The 21809-nt window shown below is 36.8% G+C and overlaps 2 protein-coding genes across 5 annotated transcripts in view; both read right to left on the bottom strand.

Moving 5' to 3' along the window:
- LOC107703799 (VPS54 subunit of GARP complex) overlaps positions 1-1059 on the bottom strand; it is an 18299-nt gene extending 17240 nt beyond the window's left edge. Inside the window, exon 1 of the mRNA XM_016506529.1 lies at positions 932-1059. The gene's annotated coding sequence lies outside the window, so the exon portion shown is untranslated. The remainder of the gene's footprint in view (positions 1-931) is intronic.
- Positions 1060-3465: 2406 nt separating this feature from the next.
- On the bottom strand, positions 3466-20712 carry LOC107703798 (E3 ubiquitin-protein ligase pellino homolog 1-like). Of its 4 annotated transcripts, none has more exons than XM_016506522.1 (7): positions 20524-20712; positions 13015-13190; positions 12792-12921; positions 12384-12485; positions 10902-11099; positions 7202-7390; positions 3466-4256 (listed from the first exon to the last, which is right to left on the bottom strand). In XM_016506522.1, exons 2-7 carry the CDS (start codon positions 13083-13085, stop codon positions 3612-3614), a joined length of 1335 nt encoding a protein of 444 aa, XP_016362008.1. In that variant the 5' UTR covers positions 13086-13190; positions 20524-20712; the 3' UTR covers positions 3466-3611. The 4 variants fall into 4 exon arrangements, with proteins under 4 accessions (XP_016362008.1, XP_016362011.1, XP_016362009.1 ...); XM_016506525.1 differs by having other exon boundaries at positions 20570-20712; XM_016506523.1 differs by lacking the exon at positions 20524-20712 and adding an exon at positions 19277-19656.
- Between the last annotated feature and the right edge of the window lie 1097 nt (positions 20713-21809).

The raw sequence follows: 21809 nt of genomic DNA, 5'->3' as shown, positions 1-21809 counted from the left end.
TTTTATCATAACTGAGCATATTTTTTTATTGGACAGCAGTATTTCTTGGAAAGTACTGAATTAAAATTTTGCACACTTTTGGAATTTCACTCCAAAAATAAATACAAAACAACACTATATATAGAAAATCAATCTCAGTTTTTTAAGTTTTTTTGCATTGTGACATTACATATATATTTCAATGTTTATTCAGGCCCTAATGAACAGGGAATCTAGCCTGAAACCAAGAAATCTCCAAATAATAATTAAAGGCCAATGCACTGAATGTGTCCAAATGCACTCTAATCCTAAATACTGAGATACTGAATAATTAATGATTTTTAATGGGACAGGTCACATGACAGATGAAGTGAAGATCAGTCAGCCGAGAGCTGATCACATCAAATCACAGATCAATCATCCTCACCTCACAATGAAGCCTCTCACTTCAATCAAACGACTAACCAGCCTATATTTGATTTATTTTATGTATTATTATGAGCCATTATAGATGCTTCTTTACCCAGAAACCTATGACTGACCGCTCAACCCCATTCATTATCTAATATTTATCACTATTGAGCATCATGTGGAGACACAAAGCTCAGCTTTATGCCATTTCATAGATGTAGAACATGTATGATTAAGTTATTCATACATAATAATAAATGAAAAAATCACCTGTTAAGAGCAAAACAAATCAACTCAGCGCTAATAACGCCATCACATTCGCTTTAACTGACACACAGACGTCTGATAACACATTTTAAGAGCATACACGTGAAATGTCAGGTCGTTTTTACTGTAAATTCTGCAGTTTGGTGTGTTGGGTTTATTATTGTATGCTGCTGTTAGCCGGAGCGCTAATCATGATAAACACCCGCTCCCGCGCCGCTAAACGCCTCACACACACTCACACACACTCACACACAGCGCAGCGCCTCTGAAATACCTGTTATATGAAATAAAGCAGCTCCTGGCGATCATTATATCGTCAGATCCCACTCACATCCTCACAGACGGGCTCAGATCACTCTCTCAGCGGTCCGCCGGCCACCGGCCCATAATGCACTACGCGCGAAACCCGGAGACTTCCGGTTTACACGCGTACAAGACGAAGCTCACTCCGTTATAAAGTTATTCAATTCGCTGATTGTAAAAATTAACCAGACTTTTGTATTGTTAATGTTTCCTTGGACAAAAGACTTCCGGTTTACACGCGTACAAGACGAAGCTCACTCCGTTATAAAGTTATTCAATTCGCTGATTGCAAAAATTAACCAGACTTTTGTATTGTTAATGTTTCCTTGAACAAAAAAACAACAACATTTACATTCATATATGTACTTTCTTTTCAAATAAAAGAATACCTTCTTTTTCTATTTTCAAGAAAGATTTCGATATATGCTCGAATTCTTTAAATAACTCAACTTTATTATATAGTTTTTTTTCCTTTTATTCATTCTGTCTGTCTCATTCATTCATTCATTCGTTCATTTTTGTGCTTGCAATTCATGCATTTCTGTTCATTTGTTCATTCAGCTTTCTTTCTCAATGTCTTTTTTTTATATGTATAAAAAAAAGGAGAAATGAAGTACGAGTTATTAACGTTATTCTTTAGGAATAATACAAAAATATTTCAGAGAAAATGCAACAACAATAAAGTTTTCAACCATTATGTAATATAATATAATACACTTTAGTCCATTTCATGAATAAACCTTTTAGGATATTTAGTTTATTGTCTTTATGCTTGTATGTTGTTCTTTGTTGCAAAATAAAAAAAATAAATACAGTAATTTGCTCTGACTACTTTTCATTAATAGTTTTTTTCTCATTCATTGTCTGCCTATTCTGTTACATTTTATTCATTATTCTCATTCATTAATTGATTTTTTAATTATGTATTTTCGCTCATTCATTCATTCAGCTATCTTTCTCTATTTTCTTCTGTATAATGTCTAGCTGACCACATTATATTTTTAAAAACAGGCGATAGAAGTGATTTATTGAAATATGATCTATAACTTTATTATTTAAGAATGATACAAAAACATTTCTGAGAAAATGCAACAACAACAGAGTTTTAATATTACATACATTATAACAATAACCTCATTTCAAACTCATTGTTGATGAAAATCATTGGTATTTTTTCAAGGTGATAATCTATGGCAGTTTGTAACAAGCACAAAAGAAAGGAGAGCAATTGAGAAAACAGGTTCACACACAAGTGTATTCGTACAGATTCCTAACATGAACAGCATGAATGTTGATTATTTTTAAGGCACGAGCAGGACAGCTCAAGCGCAGTGGCTTTTAAACAGTAAACGACCAAACGTACAGCGAGCAGCATCCAGTCAGACGGCAGTGCACAGAACCAGAGGTGTAAAGAGTACCTAAAAACCACACTTGAGTAAGAGTACAGATACCTTACAGTGAAAGTGACTCCACTACACGTTACAAGTCACCAATTCCAAAACAACTTGAGTAAAAGTCTTAGAGTATCTGATTTTTAACAGTACTTCAGTATTTTACTTATACTAAATATAGGCTCAAAGATGCACTAGTCAAAGAGAAATGCCAGTGATAAACTGTAATGTTGTGGAGAAGCTGCGGAAAACAGGCAGAGGCAAGGATCTATGTGCAGGTATTTAATGGAAGAACTAGAGCAAACAATAAGCCAAAAACCAAAGGGAACAAAGAACAGCATGACTGGCAAACACACAACCATTACATTCAACAACTCACAAGGAACTGAAGAAAACACTAGGGCTATATATGCACACAGGTGGCTAACAAGCTTAACAAGATAAGACACACCTGGGGAGACTAATCAAGGGGAACCAATGAAACAAACTGACTACAAACACCACAAGAGACAGGAAGTGACATAAAAGTCCAGGCCAAGGCACAGAGAGCATGAAACACAAACTAGAAAGAGTTGATTTGTGAGGAGAGCAATCGCGTTTATTTTCTAAAACCAAAATAAAACTGAACACCTCAAAATTACAAAACAAACAAAAACAATATCGTTCAAAAAGGTCTCTTCATGGATAAATAAAATAATGTTAAGTAAAATTAAAAAGCCGAATCCTTCTTGCAGTGGATGTGCTGGTTTGGGCCTCATCGCCGGCTGCAGTCATGTCCTCATCTCATATATAAAACACCTGTGATTCACAAATACTTGCTAAGGAACTCGCATTCACATAAAGTAGCCTTGTTGACAAGTTTGGGTGAGTAAGGGCAAAACACACAAGAGCTAGGACTATCTGTGCCCTGTAGTAGACAGAATCACGTCTTTTGTAGCAGAAATAAACTGCTGCAGAAAAAGCTAGGTCCATGCGAAATGGAATGTGTAACTGCAACACTCATTTCAAATGTAGTGGAGTAAAGAGTACAGATACTCATTCAAAAATGTAGTGAAGTAGAGAGTAAAAGTTGCTAATATCTTTGATACTCCATACAACTACAAAGTCTCCGAAAAGATACTCAAGTACAGTAACTAATTACATTTACTCCAATACTTTACACCTCTGCAGAGAACAGATGGCTTGTGGGAAAATCAGAGTGGAATATGTGTGTTGGCAGTTTGGCGCGTAGAGGAGCGGCACGTACACACGTACACACACTCAGTCCAGCAGCCCCTGAAAAATCAGTCTCACGCACTTGCTGTCGCGGGCAAGCGGCCGCATGCAGAACGGGCAGGCAGGGAAGAAGCCGCGAGCGCCGTGAGGCAGCACCAGTTTTCTCCAGAAGGCGGCCGTCCGCTCTGAACACACGTGTCCGCAGGGGTTAAAAGCGTGCGTCGGAGGCGCGCTGTCCAGATAAAAGCCCGACTCGCGGCCCAGCTTCAGCGGCATGTATAGGCTGCGTGTGCGGCACAGCGGACACTCGCGCTCCCCCTCCCGCAGCGGCTCCTGCTCCATCTCCTCTTTGCTCTCGGACTCGTCCTCGTCTTCCTCGGTGGAGCCCTCTTTGGCGAGGCGGCGGCGGCCCCTCCAGGCGTGGTATCCGTGCACGTGTCCGCAGTGCAGGTAGGCCCAGGGCTGCTCGTCGTGGGTCGAGCCGGTGAAGGAGCGGTCCAGGCTGGGGAAGGCCAGGGTGTGGAGGCCCACGGGACACTGCGGCCGCACCGCGTTCAGCTCCCGCCGCAGCACCTCCAGGTGTTTGGGGGTCGGCGTGCAGGACAGACCTTCCGCCGAACGCCACAGCAGAGTCGCGCCGCACAGATCGATTAAAGTGCCGTCCACCAGCTCGTGAGACTCATTCTCAACCTACAGAGAGAGAGAAACAGAAAAACATATATATGTTTTGTAATTAGTGGTGACTGCTCACTTTACTATTGCTTGCTCATACATACTAACTGAACCAAACCCTGTGTAACTTTGCAGCATTTTTGTGTGAGCCCAAAATATATGACAATCAATACAATATTAGTTCATATTATTGAATATTGATGGAGCAATTAATTGCACACTTATTGATGTCTTATATTGATTGTTTATATGTAAACAAATTGACATATGAAAAAAAAAATCTTTAAAAATAAAAATATTTTTCATTGTATGCATTTTTTTATATTTTATATCATTTTAAAATAAAATATTACGATTCCTTCAAAATATTGAACAAACCCAAAGATGTCTTATGATGATCAAAACAATATTACATTATGTACTTCTCTATACAGATTTTTTTTTTTTGTGAGTATATTGTACTTTTTCACTTTATTATTCTTGGGTATAAATCAATTTTGGGATTGAAAAATTTCAATCTGCTCTGACTCTAAGCGTTCACTAGAGGCCGCTCTCATCCACACGACCTCCTTCACAAACATGAGCGTCTGTGAATGTAGAGCGAGTCCATACAGAGTCAGAATGGAACAAAGCCCAAACCACATCCACTATTTAGAGAGCACAGAATATGCACCTCAGGTCTACCGTCTCACTCAGCCAGGACACACAAATCCAGCCCACATCGCCAAACACAGCTACCAGCAATATACACACGAGATTACACAGGTGTGCCATTACAAATGCTGCATTTCCACAATTCACAGCACAAACGTAGAGTTAACATGACAGATTTATTAAAAGCTGAATCTCAAGAAAATGGATGTGGTTTTATATATATAAATAATGCCGCAATGCACAAAAAACTCCTATATAAGCAGGGTTATTACAGTTAAACTAAAAGCATAGAAAAGTTGTTACTTAAAATAAAATGAACATTAACTGAACTAAACTAAAATGAAACATATATATATATATATTAAAAAAGTAAACTTATTTTATTTCGGCTAGTTGCTAAGGCAACACAACTCGTTTTCTTAAAACTTGAAAACTCGAGAAAAAAAAAAATAGACATATTAGCATACATAAAAAATAGGGATGCATGATATTGGATTTTGCCGATATGCCGATATTTTTCAACTAATTTTGGCAGATAGCCGATACATCGATACAACACCGTCTCTCCTGTGCAGAGATTGTAAACTAATTATTTTTCATTTTGGTTAGTTTCTAACAAAAACTTACTTGTTAGAATTAAATAAACAATAATGAAGTTCTTTAATACTGAGAGTACAATGAAAGCTTTGAAAATAACTATAAATCAAATGCCTTTTTTCAGACAGATGCAGTGGTAACATTTGTAGAGGATTTAACATTTATAGATGATTTAGTATTTGTAGATGATTTAACATTTGTCTAAAACAAAGGAGTTGTAAAAATTCTGAAAATCTTTTAGAGCTCCTTGTATTTAAGTTTTCATAATCTGTTTGGGAAAAAAAACATATAACACATAAATCTGTATATTTAAAATTATTTAATTTACAAGTGTCATGTTTGTGATTTTTATTCATGTAAGCTACAGCATTACTAATAAAAAAACATAAAAAATTATCATACATAAAAAAGACAAAAACACAACAAATTAAATTCAAGTGAAAATATATAAACATAAAATCTAATTAAAATATTACCAAAACTATAAAAATAAAAACTTTAACTGAAATTAAAAGAAAAACTATATATAATTTATAAGTATATACACACATTTTATTTCGGCTACATTTATAATTTTTTTATTTTAACGAAGTACTAAAACAACTAAAACTAATAAAGAAAAATTCATTAAAATATATATATAAACATAAAACATAATTAAAATGACAAAACACAACAAGATTACTACAACTTTAACTGAAATTAAAGTGAAAACAATTAAAAAATAAAATAAAATCTAATAAACAAAAACTACAATAGTATATCAATCCTCTACAGTAACAATGAATTATATAATATAAAAATTTAACATATTTTATTTCAGTTCATTGCCAATGCAGCATTTCTCATTTAGTTAAACTAAAACTAATAAAGAATAATTATTAAAATGATATAAACAATAAAAAACTATCAATATTACTAAAACTTTAAGTGAAATGAAAGTGAAAACAATATGAACAAAATTAAATCTGATCAACAAAAACTACACTACTATGTCAATGATACGAACATAACAATGGCTGTTTTCTTTAACTAAAACATTCCTTCTTTCAATTTTTCGATCTAATAATGATATATTCGTGAGATTCAACTTCAAATAAGACACTTTTATGAGATATAAAACTCTGCTCAACAGATATTAAGAAACACTTTTCTGAGAGGAAATGGCTTAGAGATTTTCAGATTTGCAGTTGTTTACCAGCGACAGTCATTTCATAACCTCTCATTCTCACACACTGTGCATCCAAAAAAAAAAAGCTGCATGGTGAGGTTACGGACAGGATTTCTGACACCATGGAGACCAGATTTTAACAACACAACAAACTGTGCAGTCGGGCGGGAGTCATATCACGCACAACACACACAAACACACCAGCTATGTGCTGATTCAGTCCCTGTGGGCCATCACTGATTGAAAGGATACACAAATATACAAATTCTTCTTCACACTGCAAGCTGTGTGTGTGTGATTCCAAATAAGGACAGTGGGAATTTTCAAGCCCTAAAATGAGTATTTACCAACACATGATCAGAGTTGTCATGGTGAAGCAGGGAAACAAGGAAATGTCACCCGAATGTTTATCTGTGCATTACTGAGATGCCGCTGTGGTCGAGTTTTGACCTCGTTCTGGAGGATTTCATCAAGCCTCAGTTGTTATAAGATCTAAATTTGGTTGTATGTTTAATGACAAGTCTATTAAAGGCAGCCTCACCAGTTCGCCGGGTTTCTGAGCGGACCGGGTCTCTCGGAGCGTGAAGACGTTGCCGCAGACTGAGATCTCTCTCCAGGAGCCCGGTTTGGACTCGCAGGTGAAGCCGTGCCGCGGTCGCATCACTAATATGCCGTTGGTGGTCAGGCCGTCCATCTGGCTGTCAGCGCACCACCATTTCGCCGCTTTCTCCTGAGGACAGAGGGAAAAACAGTCCATTCGTTTGTTGATTCATCGATTCACTGATTTATTAATCCGCTCACTTCGTTTACTGATTCATTCATTTATTAACTGATTCATTCATTCTTTCATTCGTTTGCTCACCCCATTTGTTGATTACTTGGTTCCTTCTATTCATTCACCAATTCATTCGTTCTCTCTCTTCATTCATCGATTCGTTCGTTCTCTCTCTTCATTCACCAATTCATTCGTTCGCTCTCTTCATTCACCAATTCATTCGTTCGCTCTCTTCATTCACCAATTAATTCATTCTCTCACTTCATTCATCGATTCGTTCGTTCTCTCTCTTCATTCACCAATTCATTCGTTCTCTCACTTCATTCATCGATTCGTTCGTTCTCTCTCTTCATTCACCGGTTCGTTCGTTCTCTCTCTTCATTCACCAATTCATTCGTTCGCTCTCTTCATTCACCAATTCATTCGTTCACTCTCTTCATTCACCAATTCATTCGTTCACTCTCTTCATTCACCAATTCATTCGTTCACTCTCTTCATTCACCAATTCATTCGTTCACTCTCTTCATTCACCAATTCATTCGTTCACTCTCTTCATTCACCAATTCATTCGTTCACTCTCTTCATTCACCAATTCATTCGTTCACTCTCTTCATTCACCAATTCATTCGTTCACTCTCTTCATTCACCAATTCATTCGTTCACTCTCTTCATTCACCAATTCATTCGTTCACTCTCTTCATTCACCAATTCATTCGTTCACTCTCTTCATTCACCAATTCATTCGTTCACTCTCTTCATTCACCAATTCATTCGTTCACTCTCTTCATTCACCAATTCATTCGTTCACTCTCTTCATTCACCAATTCATTCGTTCACTCTCTTCATTCACCAATTCATTCGTTCACTCTCTTCATTCACCAATTCATTCGTTCACTCTCTTCATTCACCAATTCATTCGTTCACTCTCTTCATTCACCAATTCATTCGTTCACTCTCTTCATTCACCAATTCATTCGTTCACTCTCTTCATTCACCAATTCATTCGTTCACTCTCTTCATTCACCAATTCATTCGTTCACTCTCTTCATTCACCAATTCATTCGTTCACTCTCTTCATTCACCAATTCATTCGTTCACTCTCTTCATTCACCAATTCATTCGTTCACTCTCTTCATTCACCAATTCATTCGTTCACTCTCTTCATTCACCAATTCATTCGTTCACTCTCTTCATTCACCAATTCATTCGTTCACTCTCTTCATTCACCAATTCATTCGTTCACTCTCTTCATTCACCAATTCATTCGTTCACTCTCTTCATTCACCAATTCATTCGTTCACTCTCTTCATTCACCAATTCATTCGTTCACTCTCTTCATTCACCAATTCATTCGTTCACTCTCTTCATTCACCAATTCATTCGTTCACTCTCTTCATTCACCAATTCATTCGTTCACTCTCTTCATTCACCAATTCATTCGTTCACTCTCTTCATTCACCAATTCATTCGTTCACTCTCTTCATTCACCAATTCATTCGTTCACTCTCTTCATTCACCAATTCATTCGTTCACTCTCTTCATTCACCAATTCATTCGTTCACTCTCTTCATTCACCAATTCATTCGTTCACTCTCTTCATTCACCAATTCATTCGTTCACTCTCTTCATTCACCAATTCATTCATTCACTCACTTCATTCATCGATTCGTTCGTTCTCTCTCTTCATTCACCAATTCATTCGTTCGCTCTCTTCATTCATCGATTCGTTCGTTCTCTCTTCATTCACCAATTCATTCGTTCACTCTCTTCATTCACCAATTAATTCATTCACTCACTTCATTCATCGATTCGTTCGTTCGCTCTCTTCATTCACCAATTCATTCGTTCTCTCACTTCATTCATCGATTCGTTCGTTCTCTCTTTATTCACCAATTCATTAATTCTCTCTCTTCATTCATCGATTCGTTCGTTCTCTCTTCATTCCCCAATTCATTCATTCACTCACTTCATTCATCGGTTCATTCGTTCGCTCTCTTCATTCACCAATTCATTCATTCACTCTCTTCATTCACCAATTCATTCGTTCGCTCTCTTCATTCACCAATTCATTCGTTCGCTCTCTTCATTCACCAATTCATTCGTTCGCTCTCTTCATTCACCAATTCATTCGTTCGCTCTCTTCATTCACCAATTCATTCGTTCGCTCTCTTCATTCACCAGTTCATTAGTTTGCTCACTTCTTTCAGTGATACATTCGTTCACTCAAGTCATTCACAGATTCATTCATTCCCTCAATTCATTCACCAATTTATTAGTTCACTGTTTGTTCACATTCACTAATTAATTTGTTCTCTCACTTTTTTCACTGATTCTTTTATTTGCTCAATTCATTCACCAATTAATTTGTTTGCTCACTTCACTCACTTCCATCACTGAATCATTTGTTCCCTCAATTGATTCACCAATTCATTCATTCACTCACTTCATTCACCTATTAATTCGTTCACTTACTTTGTTCACCGATTCATTTATTCGCTCACTTCGTTCAGCAATTCATTTGTTTGCTCATGTTGTTCACTGAATCATTCCATCACTCACTTCATTCACCTATTCATTCGCTCACTTACTTTGTTCACCGATTCATTTGTTCACTCACTTCGTTCAGCAATTCGTTTATTCGCTCAATTTGTTCACAAATTAATTATTTTGCTCACTGTGTTCACCAGTTCATTTGTTCGCTCACTTTGTTCACTGATTTATTTGTACGATCTCTTCATTCACCAATTAATTTGTTCACACTTCGTACACTTCATTCTTAGATTCATTAATTTCCTCAGTTTATTCACAGATTCATTCATACATTCATTCCTTCACTCACTCACTCACTCACTCACTCACTCACTCACACACTACTGTTCAACTGTTTGGGGTCAGTAAGATTTTTTTTTTAAATAAATGAATAATATTATTCATCAAGGATATCAATTTCTGTTTCAAATAAATGCTGTTCTTTTGAACTTTCTCTTCATAAAAAAATCCTGAAAAAAATTATCACCGTTTTTTTTTTAAATATGAAGCAGCACAACTGTTTTCAACATTGACAATAATCAGAAATATTTATTGAGCAGCAAATCAGCATATTAGAATGATTTCTGAAGGATCATGTGGAAAATATTCACATAAAACTGTTATTTTAAATTATAATAATATTTCACAATATTAGAGTTTTTACTGTATTTTTGACCAAATAAATGCAGCCTTGGTGAGCAGAAGAGAAGAGAAACATTTTTACTGACTCAAACTTTCGAACGGTAGTGTAGTTCGTTCGCGTCATGAATTAGTTCATTCATTTACTCACTCACTTGTTCATTTTCAGCCTCTCCAGGATGAGTGATAGTGGACAGATGAACACATGAAAGCATCATGGAACGGATGGATGGATGGATGAGTATGAAAGACTGTTAGAGAGGAGAGAGATTGTATTGGAGGAGTGTGTTTGACCCACCCCCAGGAAGATGCTTTTGGACGAGTCGAAGCCAGCGGCGTAGATGCGCGCGGTGTAGGGCGGCGCTCTCTGACACACGATCCGACACGCGAATCGCGATATAGTGCTCTGAGACGACAGCGTGTCGCTTTTGCCGTGACAACCAGGCAGCGTGTCCATCACCACGAAATCAATGGGGCTTTCAGTGGACCGGCCGATCTGCAAAAGAAAGGCAGTTTTATAGGGTTAATGCAATGATGAAGGGGAAATTGGGTTGAAATTGGGTGTTTATATTTGGGCATGAATTGCACCACTAACTGTGTAACTGTGTAAATTATTGACCGTAATGGTGACAATTTCAATTTATCGTTTTTAATCAGTCTCTATTTTGATGAACCAAGATCTTTTAGTTTTTAGTTGATAGCATAAAAAAACTTGACTAAACATTATTTGTAGCACGCCTGCCATCCAATAATCACAATAAGCGTTGTGCTTTGTTACTTTTCATATGAAAGAAAGTCTTCAAATTCTGTCAATTTTATCACAAAAGTCAAACAGTAAATGTGGTTCATGCTCTTTAATGTGTCAAGACAGATCAATGTAGTGCAGGCACATAAACCAGTTATCCTTCTTCTTTAATACTAGATATAGTACGAAATAAACATGCGTGAATATCAGAAGGTGTTGACAAGAACAGTACAACTGTATATGAAATGTATCATATCTCATGTAATCACTCAAGAAAGACATCATTAAACAACATTATATTTACCTCAAGAAAGCCATTCAATGTCCATAAACTCATTAGTCATAATTTAGCTAAATACATGCACTATATCACATATTAATTATATTTTTACTTAACCTGTTGTTTTCTTTATTTAATGTATGCGTGAATAAATCATGAAAACAATAAGACTAAATCTGTTATGAAAGACTGCCACCGTTTAAATGTTTATATTTCAACAATGAATCGGAGTAGAAAATGTTGATATAAAAACATCTTTATGTGCAATTTAAATGTTTATGTAGAACTCTGTTTTTATTTGAGTGTTTATTATTAAATCAATGTGATTCATTGATTATTAAAGAAACTTTATTTTCGGTTTCAGCTAATTTTGTTAAAGGGGAGGTCTAATGCTATTTCATGCATTCTGACTTATTTACACTGCTCGAGAAGGATTTGTCATTTTGTTTTTAGACCACGAAATCAACAATTTCACCAAATAAGTGTGTTTTTGGTTGTGAGGGAAAGATAACCTAACTCACTTTTTCCCATCCTGACATAATCTGCTTTAATAATAATTATGAATGTGAATAAAAAGTCACGTTTAACAATTTGCGACACATGGTCACTGAGCGTAGTTTAGAGTGACAAACCAAACCAGCGTCCTTTTTTTTCACTACGCAAAATGCGTACAGGTTGGCAGGTCTGCAATACAAATGCACCCACAAAATCTGTATACAATTCAAACACAGTTACCTGAAGAAACATAAACATACCTGAAACATGTCAGTGGTGCTGTCGTGTGCATACTCTACGACTACCGTCTGCGCCCTGGACAGCGTATACGACACGCTGTGCTGGTTTTTGTTGCTGATGGCCTGCAGAAACACCACATGCACACCAGAACCCTCGTCAAGAGCATGCCGGTTCATAATATTTACATCCGTCAAATCAGCTTACAGTTCATTTATCAAATTCAGACATGCAGGAGTAACAGATGACAATGAAATGTGAGGGTGAAGTCACACTGGATAAATGCGTTGCATGCTATAGATGCACATTCACCGGCAGCGAAGAATGATAAGAAAAACAGCTCACATTTAAACACTCGGCTTGTGCAGAAGCCCTTAAAAATTCAATGTGACACGTAAATGAGCAATAAAGGCGGGAAAATGGGCGTGTACCTTGGCAGTCTGTGGACTGCATGTGCTGTGGACGGTGCTGGGTTTGACTCCATTGGCTTTGGGTCTCTTAAACAGAGCGAAACGACTCCTTCTTCTGCCCCGGTCTCCGTTCGGTAGGGAGCCATTGTAGCTGTGGAGACAAAACGTTAGTTCACAATGCTGCATTAGCAAGATTTACTAAGCATAAATGCAAATCTGATTGAGAAAGTGGAGTCATTCTTACCCGAGGACGATGAGCTCTCCGTATTTGATGGGTTTATTAGAGCTCAGCAGCTCCTGTTCAGGGGCCAACATCACTTCGATCTTCAGCTCAAACACTTCCTCTGAAATATATCTCTATCTTCTCTTCTTGATCTTGCTTCCTCAATGCTCCACCATCACGCTCTCACCATAAGACATCTGCAAACGTAAACACAACAAAAGTAGGTTACACTAATGACTAAGCGACAGATGCCTCTGATCACGTCTGTGATTCACTGTTTACTTTGTTCTTCTCCTACCACACGCCTCTGAAAGTAGCACAAAATCTAAAGCCTCAGATGTTAGTCTTATTCCCACCTGTAGGGTGGAGCCACTGAGATTATAGTGCAAAAAAAACCACACACGACAAATAAATAGAAATGATAGAAAGAGTATATTAACCAGAAAAGACACATTCGATGACACACAAGTAAGTTATGATGTCTGTGAAATAAGAAGAAGGAGATCTTCTACAAATAACACTGAGATGGTTTCACTTCCTCTCAGTGTGGGTTGGCATCAGTACTGTTTTGAGCCGTCAGGGTCAAGCGGTCATGAAAATTTGGCACTGACACGTGATAAAACCACAACATAAAAATAGCAGGCAACAGACATCCCTGTTTCCGACACGAAAACATCAATAACTCTCGCAGCCACAAATGACAGCGCTTTAATCTCTCATATGCATGAACAAAGATAAACAAGTGCCAAACAAAAAACACACATAAATATAAATGCAAATCAAGTAACAAATAAACATGCAAACATCAGTGCAAACATAACTAGAAAACAATCATAAATAATCATGTAAAGCAACACACACACAAGTACAATTTGCGAAATTAACACAAGTTCCAAGCAACAAACAAAAACATGTACAACAACACATAAGCACAAATAAACAAACAAACACAAGTGGAATGCAACAAACAAAACAAAAATAAACATAAATAAAAGTGCAACGGAACAAAGCAACAAACGAAACAACAAAAAAACATGAATAAAAAGCAACAAACACACACATGTACAAATTAACCAACAAACAAAACATAAATTCAACAATAAACAAACAAACAATTACAAAACAACCAACAAAGATAAGCAATAAAAACAACAAACAAGCATGAAGAAGTGTAACACAACAAACAAAAACCAGCACAACTTAACAATGTGCAACAAACAAAACAAGTAACAAACATAAAAGCATAAAGCAGCAAATATACACATGGACAAATTAACGGAAAAAAAAATCTAAATCAACAAATACACTCCAACACAACTCAACAAAGTGCAAAGCAACAAACAAAACAAGAAACAAATAAAAATATAAAGCAGCAACAAACAAACTAGCATAAAGACAACTGCAAAATAACAAACAAACAATTACAAATCAACAAATGTGAATAAGCAAAAACACAAGAACAAATCAACAAACAAAATAATCTAACATAAATACAAGAACTAAACAACAAACTAACATAAACATATGTGTAAATCATCACCAAACATCAACACAAACACAAAATCAACTTCGTATACGGAGTACTGCAGCAGTGTAATGCATCTTTTTTTTTTTTTAGCAACTGAATACCTAACAACAACACACCTGTGTGGAAATGTGCAAACCTCCTGCCTTCACCCGACTGCTCTCTTTCCTGTAGGTCTGTATGAATGACCCAGAGAGAGCTCTCTTAAACAGGATGGATATCTGATCCGGGCTTAAAGCACTTAACCATCTGTCTGACAGAACGACTCTGACATACGTTGTGTGAATAAACTCCTCACCTCATTCCTGCCTGTCTCACACACACACACACACACACACACACACACCAACTAAACCACACAAATCCAGATATGTTTCTTAAGGACAGATACTGTCAGCCCTAAGGGCAGCGTGTGTGTGTGTGTGTGTGTGTGTGTGTCACACCCCAGCCTCGTCCCTGTATCCATGCCAGACATCTGCTCAGAATACAGAAGACATTTGCACTCTTGCCAGCCGGCTACAACACAGCACAGCGTTTCCACAGCAACCCAGTATACACTGGGTGATGCAGGGCACACACCTCTCTGAGTTTATGCTCTTTGAAGTATGCAAGGGGACTCATGATGAACTGTGATTTATGAGCACTTTCTGAGGATCCAAACACACACATGTACATATAAGCGTGCATGTTTAGCTCAGATTTCTGGGGTGGTGAAACATAATGGTTAAAGATATACATAGTTGCTGGGGGGTTCAGGGTGGTTGCTAGGGTATTGCTATGGTATTCTGGGTGGTTGCTAGGGTGTTACGTTATCATCCAACAGGTGAAAATCACAGGCCTGATCACTTATAAAAGTAACAGCATTTTCATAATACAGTTGTTGTTGTTGTTGCAACCATGTATGCATGAAAATGTCATATAAACTCATAGTAAACAGAATATACACACACACGCAGGCGTACACTAATGCAATATATATGCATATGAACATGTAATAATATATATGTGCCATTCCCAGGACATTATATGTATGAAAATTAACTCTTTAAACTTAAAACTTTAACAAAAATGATCTAAACACTAAAATAACCATATTGATCATTCAGTGTTTTCTGTGAAACACTGACTTAAAGTTACTAAAATGTCAAATGTTTTGTCTATTTAACAAAATGAACTTACAATAGTCACAGACAACTCTCTTTTTGTGCACTTTTTTCGTTTAGCGTCTCTCGCACTAATACTTCTGCAGGCTGATTGATTTATGAATACAGGTGAACAGTGAAACGCGGACAGTGAAAGGTGAGCATTATCCAATAGTATTACCGCTTGTGCGTTGGCCCCGCCCACTTTTGAATCAACCAGCTAGCAGTAGCTTCTGCTTGGTTTTAAATTTAAAGCCTTTGTTTTATGCGAACGACCACAGTTATTTTCCTCGCACTGTGCACAGTTAAGCAAAATAAACTTCTTCAATGAAACTATTATCCCTCAGGGCACTACCGGAGGAATAATAGTTACATTTAAGAAGTGAATGAAGTAATATCTAAAAGTGAGAGGGACAAAAACCCAATTATGAGCAGTAGTGACTCTTGCCTTAGCAAACACACACCACTAATAGCAGCTGAAGCTCTGATGGTCAGATCAGTGAGTCGTTTTCTCCTGCTCTAGAGGGAAGGTGGGTCGACACAGAGCTTCATTCACCCCACGTCTGACTCTGAAAGCCCCTCGCTGGGCTCTGAGCTCTGGATGGACCCACGAGTCAAAGAGTGACTTCACTCAGACAACAAAGGATCTTTCATGACACACGCTATCCGCACACACTCCACGCGGATCCTAAGATTGAGAGCACGCTCGACTCAGACAGAGCTGGAGTTCACTTCATCTATTGTATGTGTAAGAGAGATGGTTAGACCAGACGGTTTGTTTGTTTAAGCACGGCATTTTAGCAGTGCAATAGAGAGAAGTCTTTGTTTTCATTAAGCTGCAAAGGCTTATTATCTCAGATTTACATATAAATGTAAATGCATAGTTAGTGTTGTTGTTCTGTTTCTGATTCTTTAATGATCTAATGCAAATACATAAGCAAATATTCAGGAAATTCCAGCACTGATTCTGTTTGAATGATTTTTTATTTGTTCTGAAATCATAAATAAGTTCTTTTTATTGCCTAATCAGCTCTTAGTTGCACAGCACATTTTTAACAATGCCAGGTTTTGCAGGAAAAAAAAAGTTTTCAGGATAAACAGAAAAAAGCCACAGAAGCAGCAACCATAGAAGTTTTTACATTTGTCCCTCCTCATTTTACATGATCATTGCATGGTTAGACCAGACGGTTTGTTTGTTTAAGCACGGCATTTTAGCAGTGCAATAGAGAGAAGTCTTTGTTTTCATTAAGCTGCAAAGGCTTATTATCTCAGATTTACATATAAATGTAAATGCATAGTTAGTGTTGTTGTTCTGTTTCTGATTCTTTAATGATCTAATGCAAATACATAAGCAAATATTCAGGAAATTCCAGCACTGATTCTGTTTGAATGATTTTTTATTTGTTCTGAAATCATAAATAAGTTCTTTTTATTGCCTAATCAGCTCTTAGTTGCACAGCACATTTTTAACAATGCCAGGTTTTGCAGGAAAAAACAGAAAAAAGCCACAGAAGCAGCAACCATAGAAGTTTTTACATTTGTCCCTCCTCTTTTTACATGATCATTGCTGTGAATTAATGAGTTTGAACATCAGACCCAATGCATCCTGGTCTGTCACTTTAGTGCACAATATTTTGTCTGGAGAGCAGCTTTACTCTCAGCCCAGTCAGCATTGACTATGAACAGTGTTCGAATTGCACTGAATTAAACATACAAAGGAGATTGATGATTATGGAATAACTAGCAGAAAATATATCCTAAAACTCAAAAGGAGAGAGTCAGCTAGAGCCGAATGGATCCAGAGATCAGCTGAAGACAGAGATAAGTGTGAGAAAGAGAAGAAAGACATGAGGTCAGAGGAGAACAAAAACAGTGGAGGGACAGTGTGTGTGTGTTCATTAACAAAATAAACATGATTTTTATGATATTGCATTTCATTGGTGACATTTTTCTTGGACAAATTAAGCAATTCTTTAAAATAAACAAACCCCTTTTTTGTAGTGTTTCAGTTTACTTGTTTTTTTTTATTATTATTACTTAAATTTTAATTAAAATGTTTGTGATGCATTTCAGCATGTGTGAGTTTGCACCAAATAACAGAATGATGTAGCCCTGCTGACAAAAATAAATTAAGCGTTTTTTTTTAGCAAAGCATGGAAAATTTCATTATTCAACTCAAAAAAATAAAAACGCTGAAAGCACAGCACGTGTGCAAGCTGTTTTCATTATTCAACAGAGAAAGTGACATGAATGGAAAAGGGCAGCATTTCAATAAAAACTTTTAACATAACTTGATAGGCTGAATTTTTGTTATAATGGTTGTGTTTACATTTTACATTTCATCTGCTAAATGACTAAATGTAAATGTTTACATTAATTTTAGGAGAACAAATGGACAAGCATTGCTAAATGAATAAAAGTAAATAATGTAAACTATTCAATATTAAATCAACCTTTCTAGTTTGATTATATAATTCTAGCTAATTTTTTTCTACTGGATATGGAAACTTTTTTCTCCTTCAAAAGTTTAAAGCTTGTTTATAGATTTATTTATTGATGACAGTGATGTCTAACACCAAGATATCACAGTTTTTGTTGACAAAAACTTTTGTTATGCTCATTTTCTCATTGTCAGATGTTTTTAAACTGTTTTTTTTGTTACCTCAAAAATGACAGATTAAAACACACCGCGCGCGAGCGAGCCTGTGGAAGAGGAATCCAGCCCCGGATGAAGATCCGGAGCCTCTTCAGTTCAGACAGTCACTCAGAAATATGATGCGCTTATTTATATATGCTTTAGCAGCATTCAATCAAAGCTGAGAGCATCCTGAGCGGATGTTAAAGCTGTCAGTCAATATCACCACAAAAATGCTGACAGCTGTCAATCAATCAATGCTGCTGATCAATTCCGATTGAACAACAACCAAAGCATACCCTCTCACAACAAAGAAACAAGAAAAAAATGACACTTTTACACTTTTTCCATTCACATATATATATATATATATATATATATACACACACACACACACACACACATGTCTGGTCAGCTATCCTTGTGGGGACTCTCCACAGGCGTAATGGTTTTTATACTGTACAGACCGTATATTCTATTGCCCTACACCAACCCTACCCCTAAACCTACCCCTCACAGGAAACTTTCTGCATTTTTAGATTTTCAAAAAACTTAATTCTGTGTGATTTATTAGCTTGTTTACCCGTGGGGACTTCAATTTAGGATCCCACCGTGACACGAGTCCCCATGAGTCTGTGTGTATTCAGGCTTAAGTCCCCACCAGAATAGAAAAACAGGTACACACATTACACACACACACACACACACACACACACAGGAGCATACATACTGAACTCTCTGAAACTAATTTTTCATTTGAATCATAGGTTAATAACATTCAGCACATATAGAAAATTATTTATTTAGTACACAAACAGAAGTTTTAGAATTTCTTTTAGTTTGGTTAATTAATGCCAAAATAAATGTTCAATGCATTTTGCAAACGTTTGCTTAATAGATATAAACCAAAATTAAATGTGCCCGGGCTGCCTTACAGTGCTTTAATTTCCATTCTTTAAAGGTTACCTCTAATAAGCTTACCTCTAATAAGACTTTTTAGTGTGCCTTCTCAGATATGCGCCAAACTAAAGAAACTCCAGGTGGACTGACTCAGGAGTTGTCGGAAATAAATGACAACAGTCGTTCTGTTTGTCGGATAAAATGCCAAAAATAATCAAGTAAGGAGTGAGGCAGGATGTCCCCAGCAGTCTCCGTGCACTGACAGCTCTCCAGAATCACTCCGCGTCTGTCTACGAAGCGTGAAAGATGACGTCACAGAGCGCACCAAGACGGATTGTGGGTAATGTAGTCAAGCCCATTAGTCCTTCACTATCACTTTACTTTTGTTTTTGTTGCAGGAAGTATATAATTGTATAACTAACATTTGTTAGCAACTTAAATAACTCTGTTAGCAACTTTACATCTTCACCATTTAAATTAACAGTACAGAATAGAATAGAATGGAATAGGCTAAAGAATAGCACAGCGCAAAAGAACAAAGTTAGAGTGTACTAGAATAGAATAGAATAGAATAGAATAGATTAGAAGGGAAGGGAATGTGGCATACAATAGCATGAGTGAGATATAAAAGTTGTAGCATAACAGAATAGAATAGAATAGAATGTAACAGACTGACTAGATTAGAACATGATATCAAAATAGAATAGAACAGAATAGAATGTTAATTAGGCTATATTCGAAGAAACAGACTAGTTTAGATCATATAGCAAAATAATAGTATAGAATACAATACAATACAATAGAATGTGGCATATAATACTATAAAACATAATAGACTGTAGCATAATATGGCATAATATAATAAAGTATAATTAGACTAGATTAGAAGAAACAAACTAGTTAAGAACACTTAGCTAAATATTATAGAAAAATAGAATAGGATAGAATGTGGCATATAATAATATAAATATTATTAATAGCATATTATGGCATAATAGAATAGAATGTAAATTAAACTCGATCAGAAGAAACAGACAATAGAATAGAAAAGAATGTGGAATATAATAGCATAAGATATAATAGTTTGTAGCATAATATGGCATTATAGAACAGAATAGAATAGAATGTAACACAATAGATTAAAAAACATATAGCAAAATAGAATAGAAAATAATAGAACAGAATAGATCTTAAAATGTGGTAAAAAAACAAACAAACAGGGTGACATCATTGTTGTTCAGTCCGACAGCAACCCATAAAAGTGTGTTTGACTAAGCGAGTGTTTGTCATGCAGTGATAGTGTGTCATTGTGGTGTGTTGAATCGCACAGTTTAACCTTTAGTCTCTCTTCAGACCAAGCAATCCCCAAATTACCCTTTAAAGTGAGTCAGATCCCAACACACAGCAACAGCATTCAAACCCTTCCTTCATCCGTCCGCCGTAGGCAAAGCCATGAGCCTGGCAGAGGCACTAATCTGCATCTGTTCTATTTCATATCTGTCTGTGTCTGACCGTCTGTCTGTCTGCCCAGCCCACCCCTCTCTCTCAGAGCACATTACGCCCCGGGGACATTTTTTTTCACCAGATGTTCCTCTAAAGGAACTACTTCAGCATGGGTTTGTTGCCACAGTTGCAACTCAACACACAGCAACATAGCAACCGTCCCACACCGACTGCTCTGAACTTCAATGGGTGCGCGCCGCCTCTCTGCCACGGCCTTACATAATGAAAATGTTATGCTAACGCAAGGCAAATATTAAGTTACTCCAGCTGCCAAGGGCTTGTTGTCATGCTGTCATGGAGACAGTTGCCATGAGTATGAGTGTGTTTACACTGTGTTTTAAATACCCTGAACTTGGACTGGGGAGGGAAACAAAAGGACTGCTTGGCCGGAGTCCTGATGTCTGAGTGTGTGTGTGTGTGTGTGTGTGTGTGTATGCTATAGCTGGGCGTAGGAGATAGAAAAGAGAGATATTGCATTAGAAGTCTTTGTCTGTGTAACACATTAGATTGTTGTCTTCGTGAGTCTATAGATCTCAAACCGGTCGTGCACCATAGGCACAAAACAGTGAACCATGACACAGCAGAGCTTTATGATTTAGTTTACAACCCTTTACAAAGGATTCAAATAAAACTGACACGCTTTTAAACTTGAATAAGGCAGCAGGTTGTTGGTAACAAATGCAATGAGGAGATGTTTGGAGATCAGTTTGCTTTGAGAGTCTTTTGGTTGATGTAGGTCATGCAGAGAGAACATCATGTACTTGGTGGTTATATATAATAATATGTTTTGTTTACTATTTTTTAAATTTTCTTTTATATAAAAGTAGACAGACAGTTGGACAGATAGATAGACAGACAGACAGACAGACAGATAGATATATAGATAGACAGACAGACAGATAGAAAGACAGACAGATGGATAGACAGAAAGACAAAGAGACAGACAGATAGATATATAGATTAGGTGTTTTAGTGGGTGTGAAGTAAAGGCAGAAACTAAAATATTGCTCTATACTGCCACCTGCTGTATATAAACTCACAACACAACATATGTGACGGGTGTCTGTTTTTGTGCTGCCTTTACCTTTATTTAGACCAGGGGTCACCAGAC

Source organism: Sinocyclocheilus anshuiensis, unplaced genomic scaffold (genome assembly GCF_001515605.1).
Source record: "Sinocyclocheilus anshuiensis isolate Anshui unplaced genomic scaffold, SAMN03320099.WGS_v1.1 scaffold274, whole genome shotgun sequence".
NCBI lineage: Eukaryota > Metazoa > Chordata > Actinopteri > Cypriniformes > Cyprinidae > Sinocyclocheilus > Sinocyclocheilus anshuiensis.
Note: the sequence above shows the minus strand (reverse complement) of the source record. Positions and strands in the feature narration are given on the sequence as shown.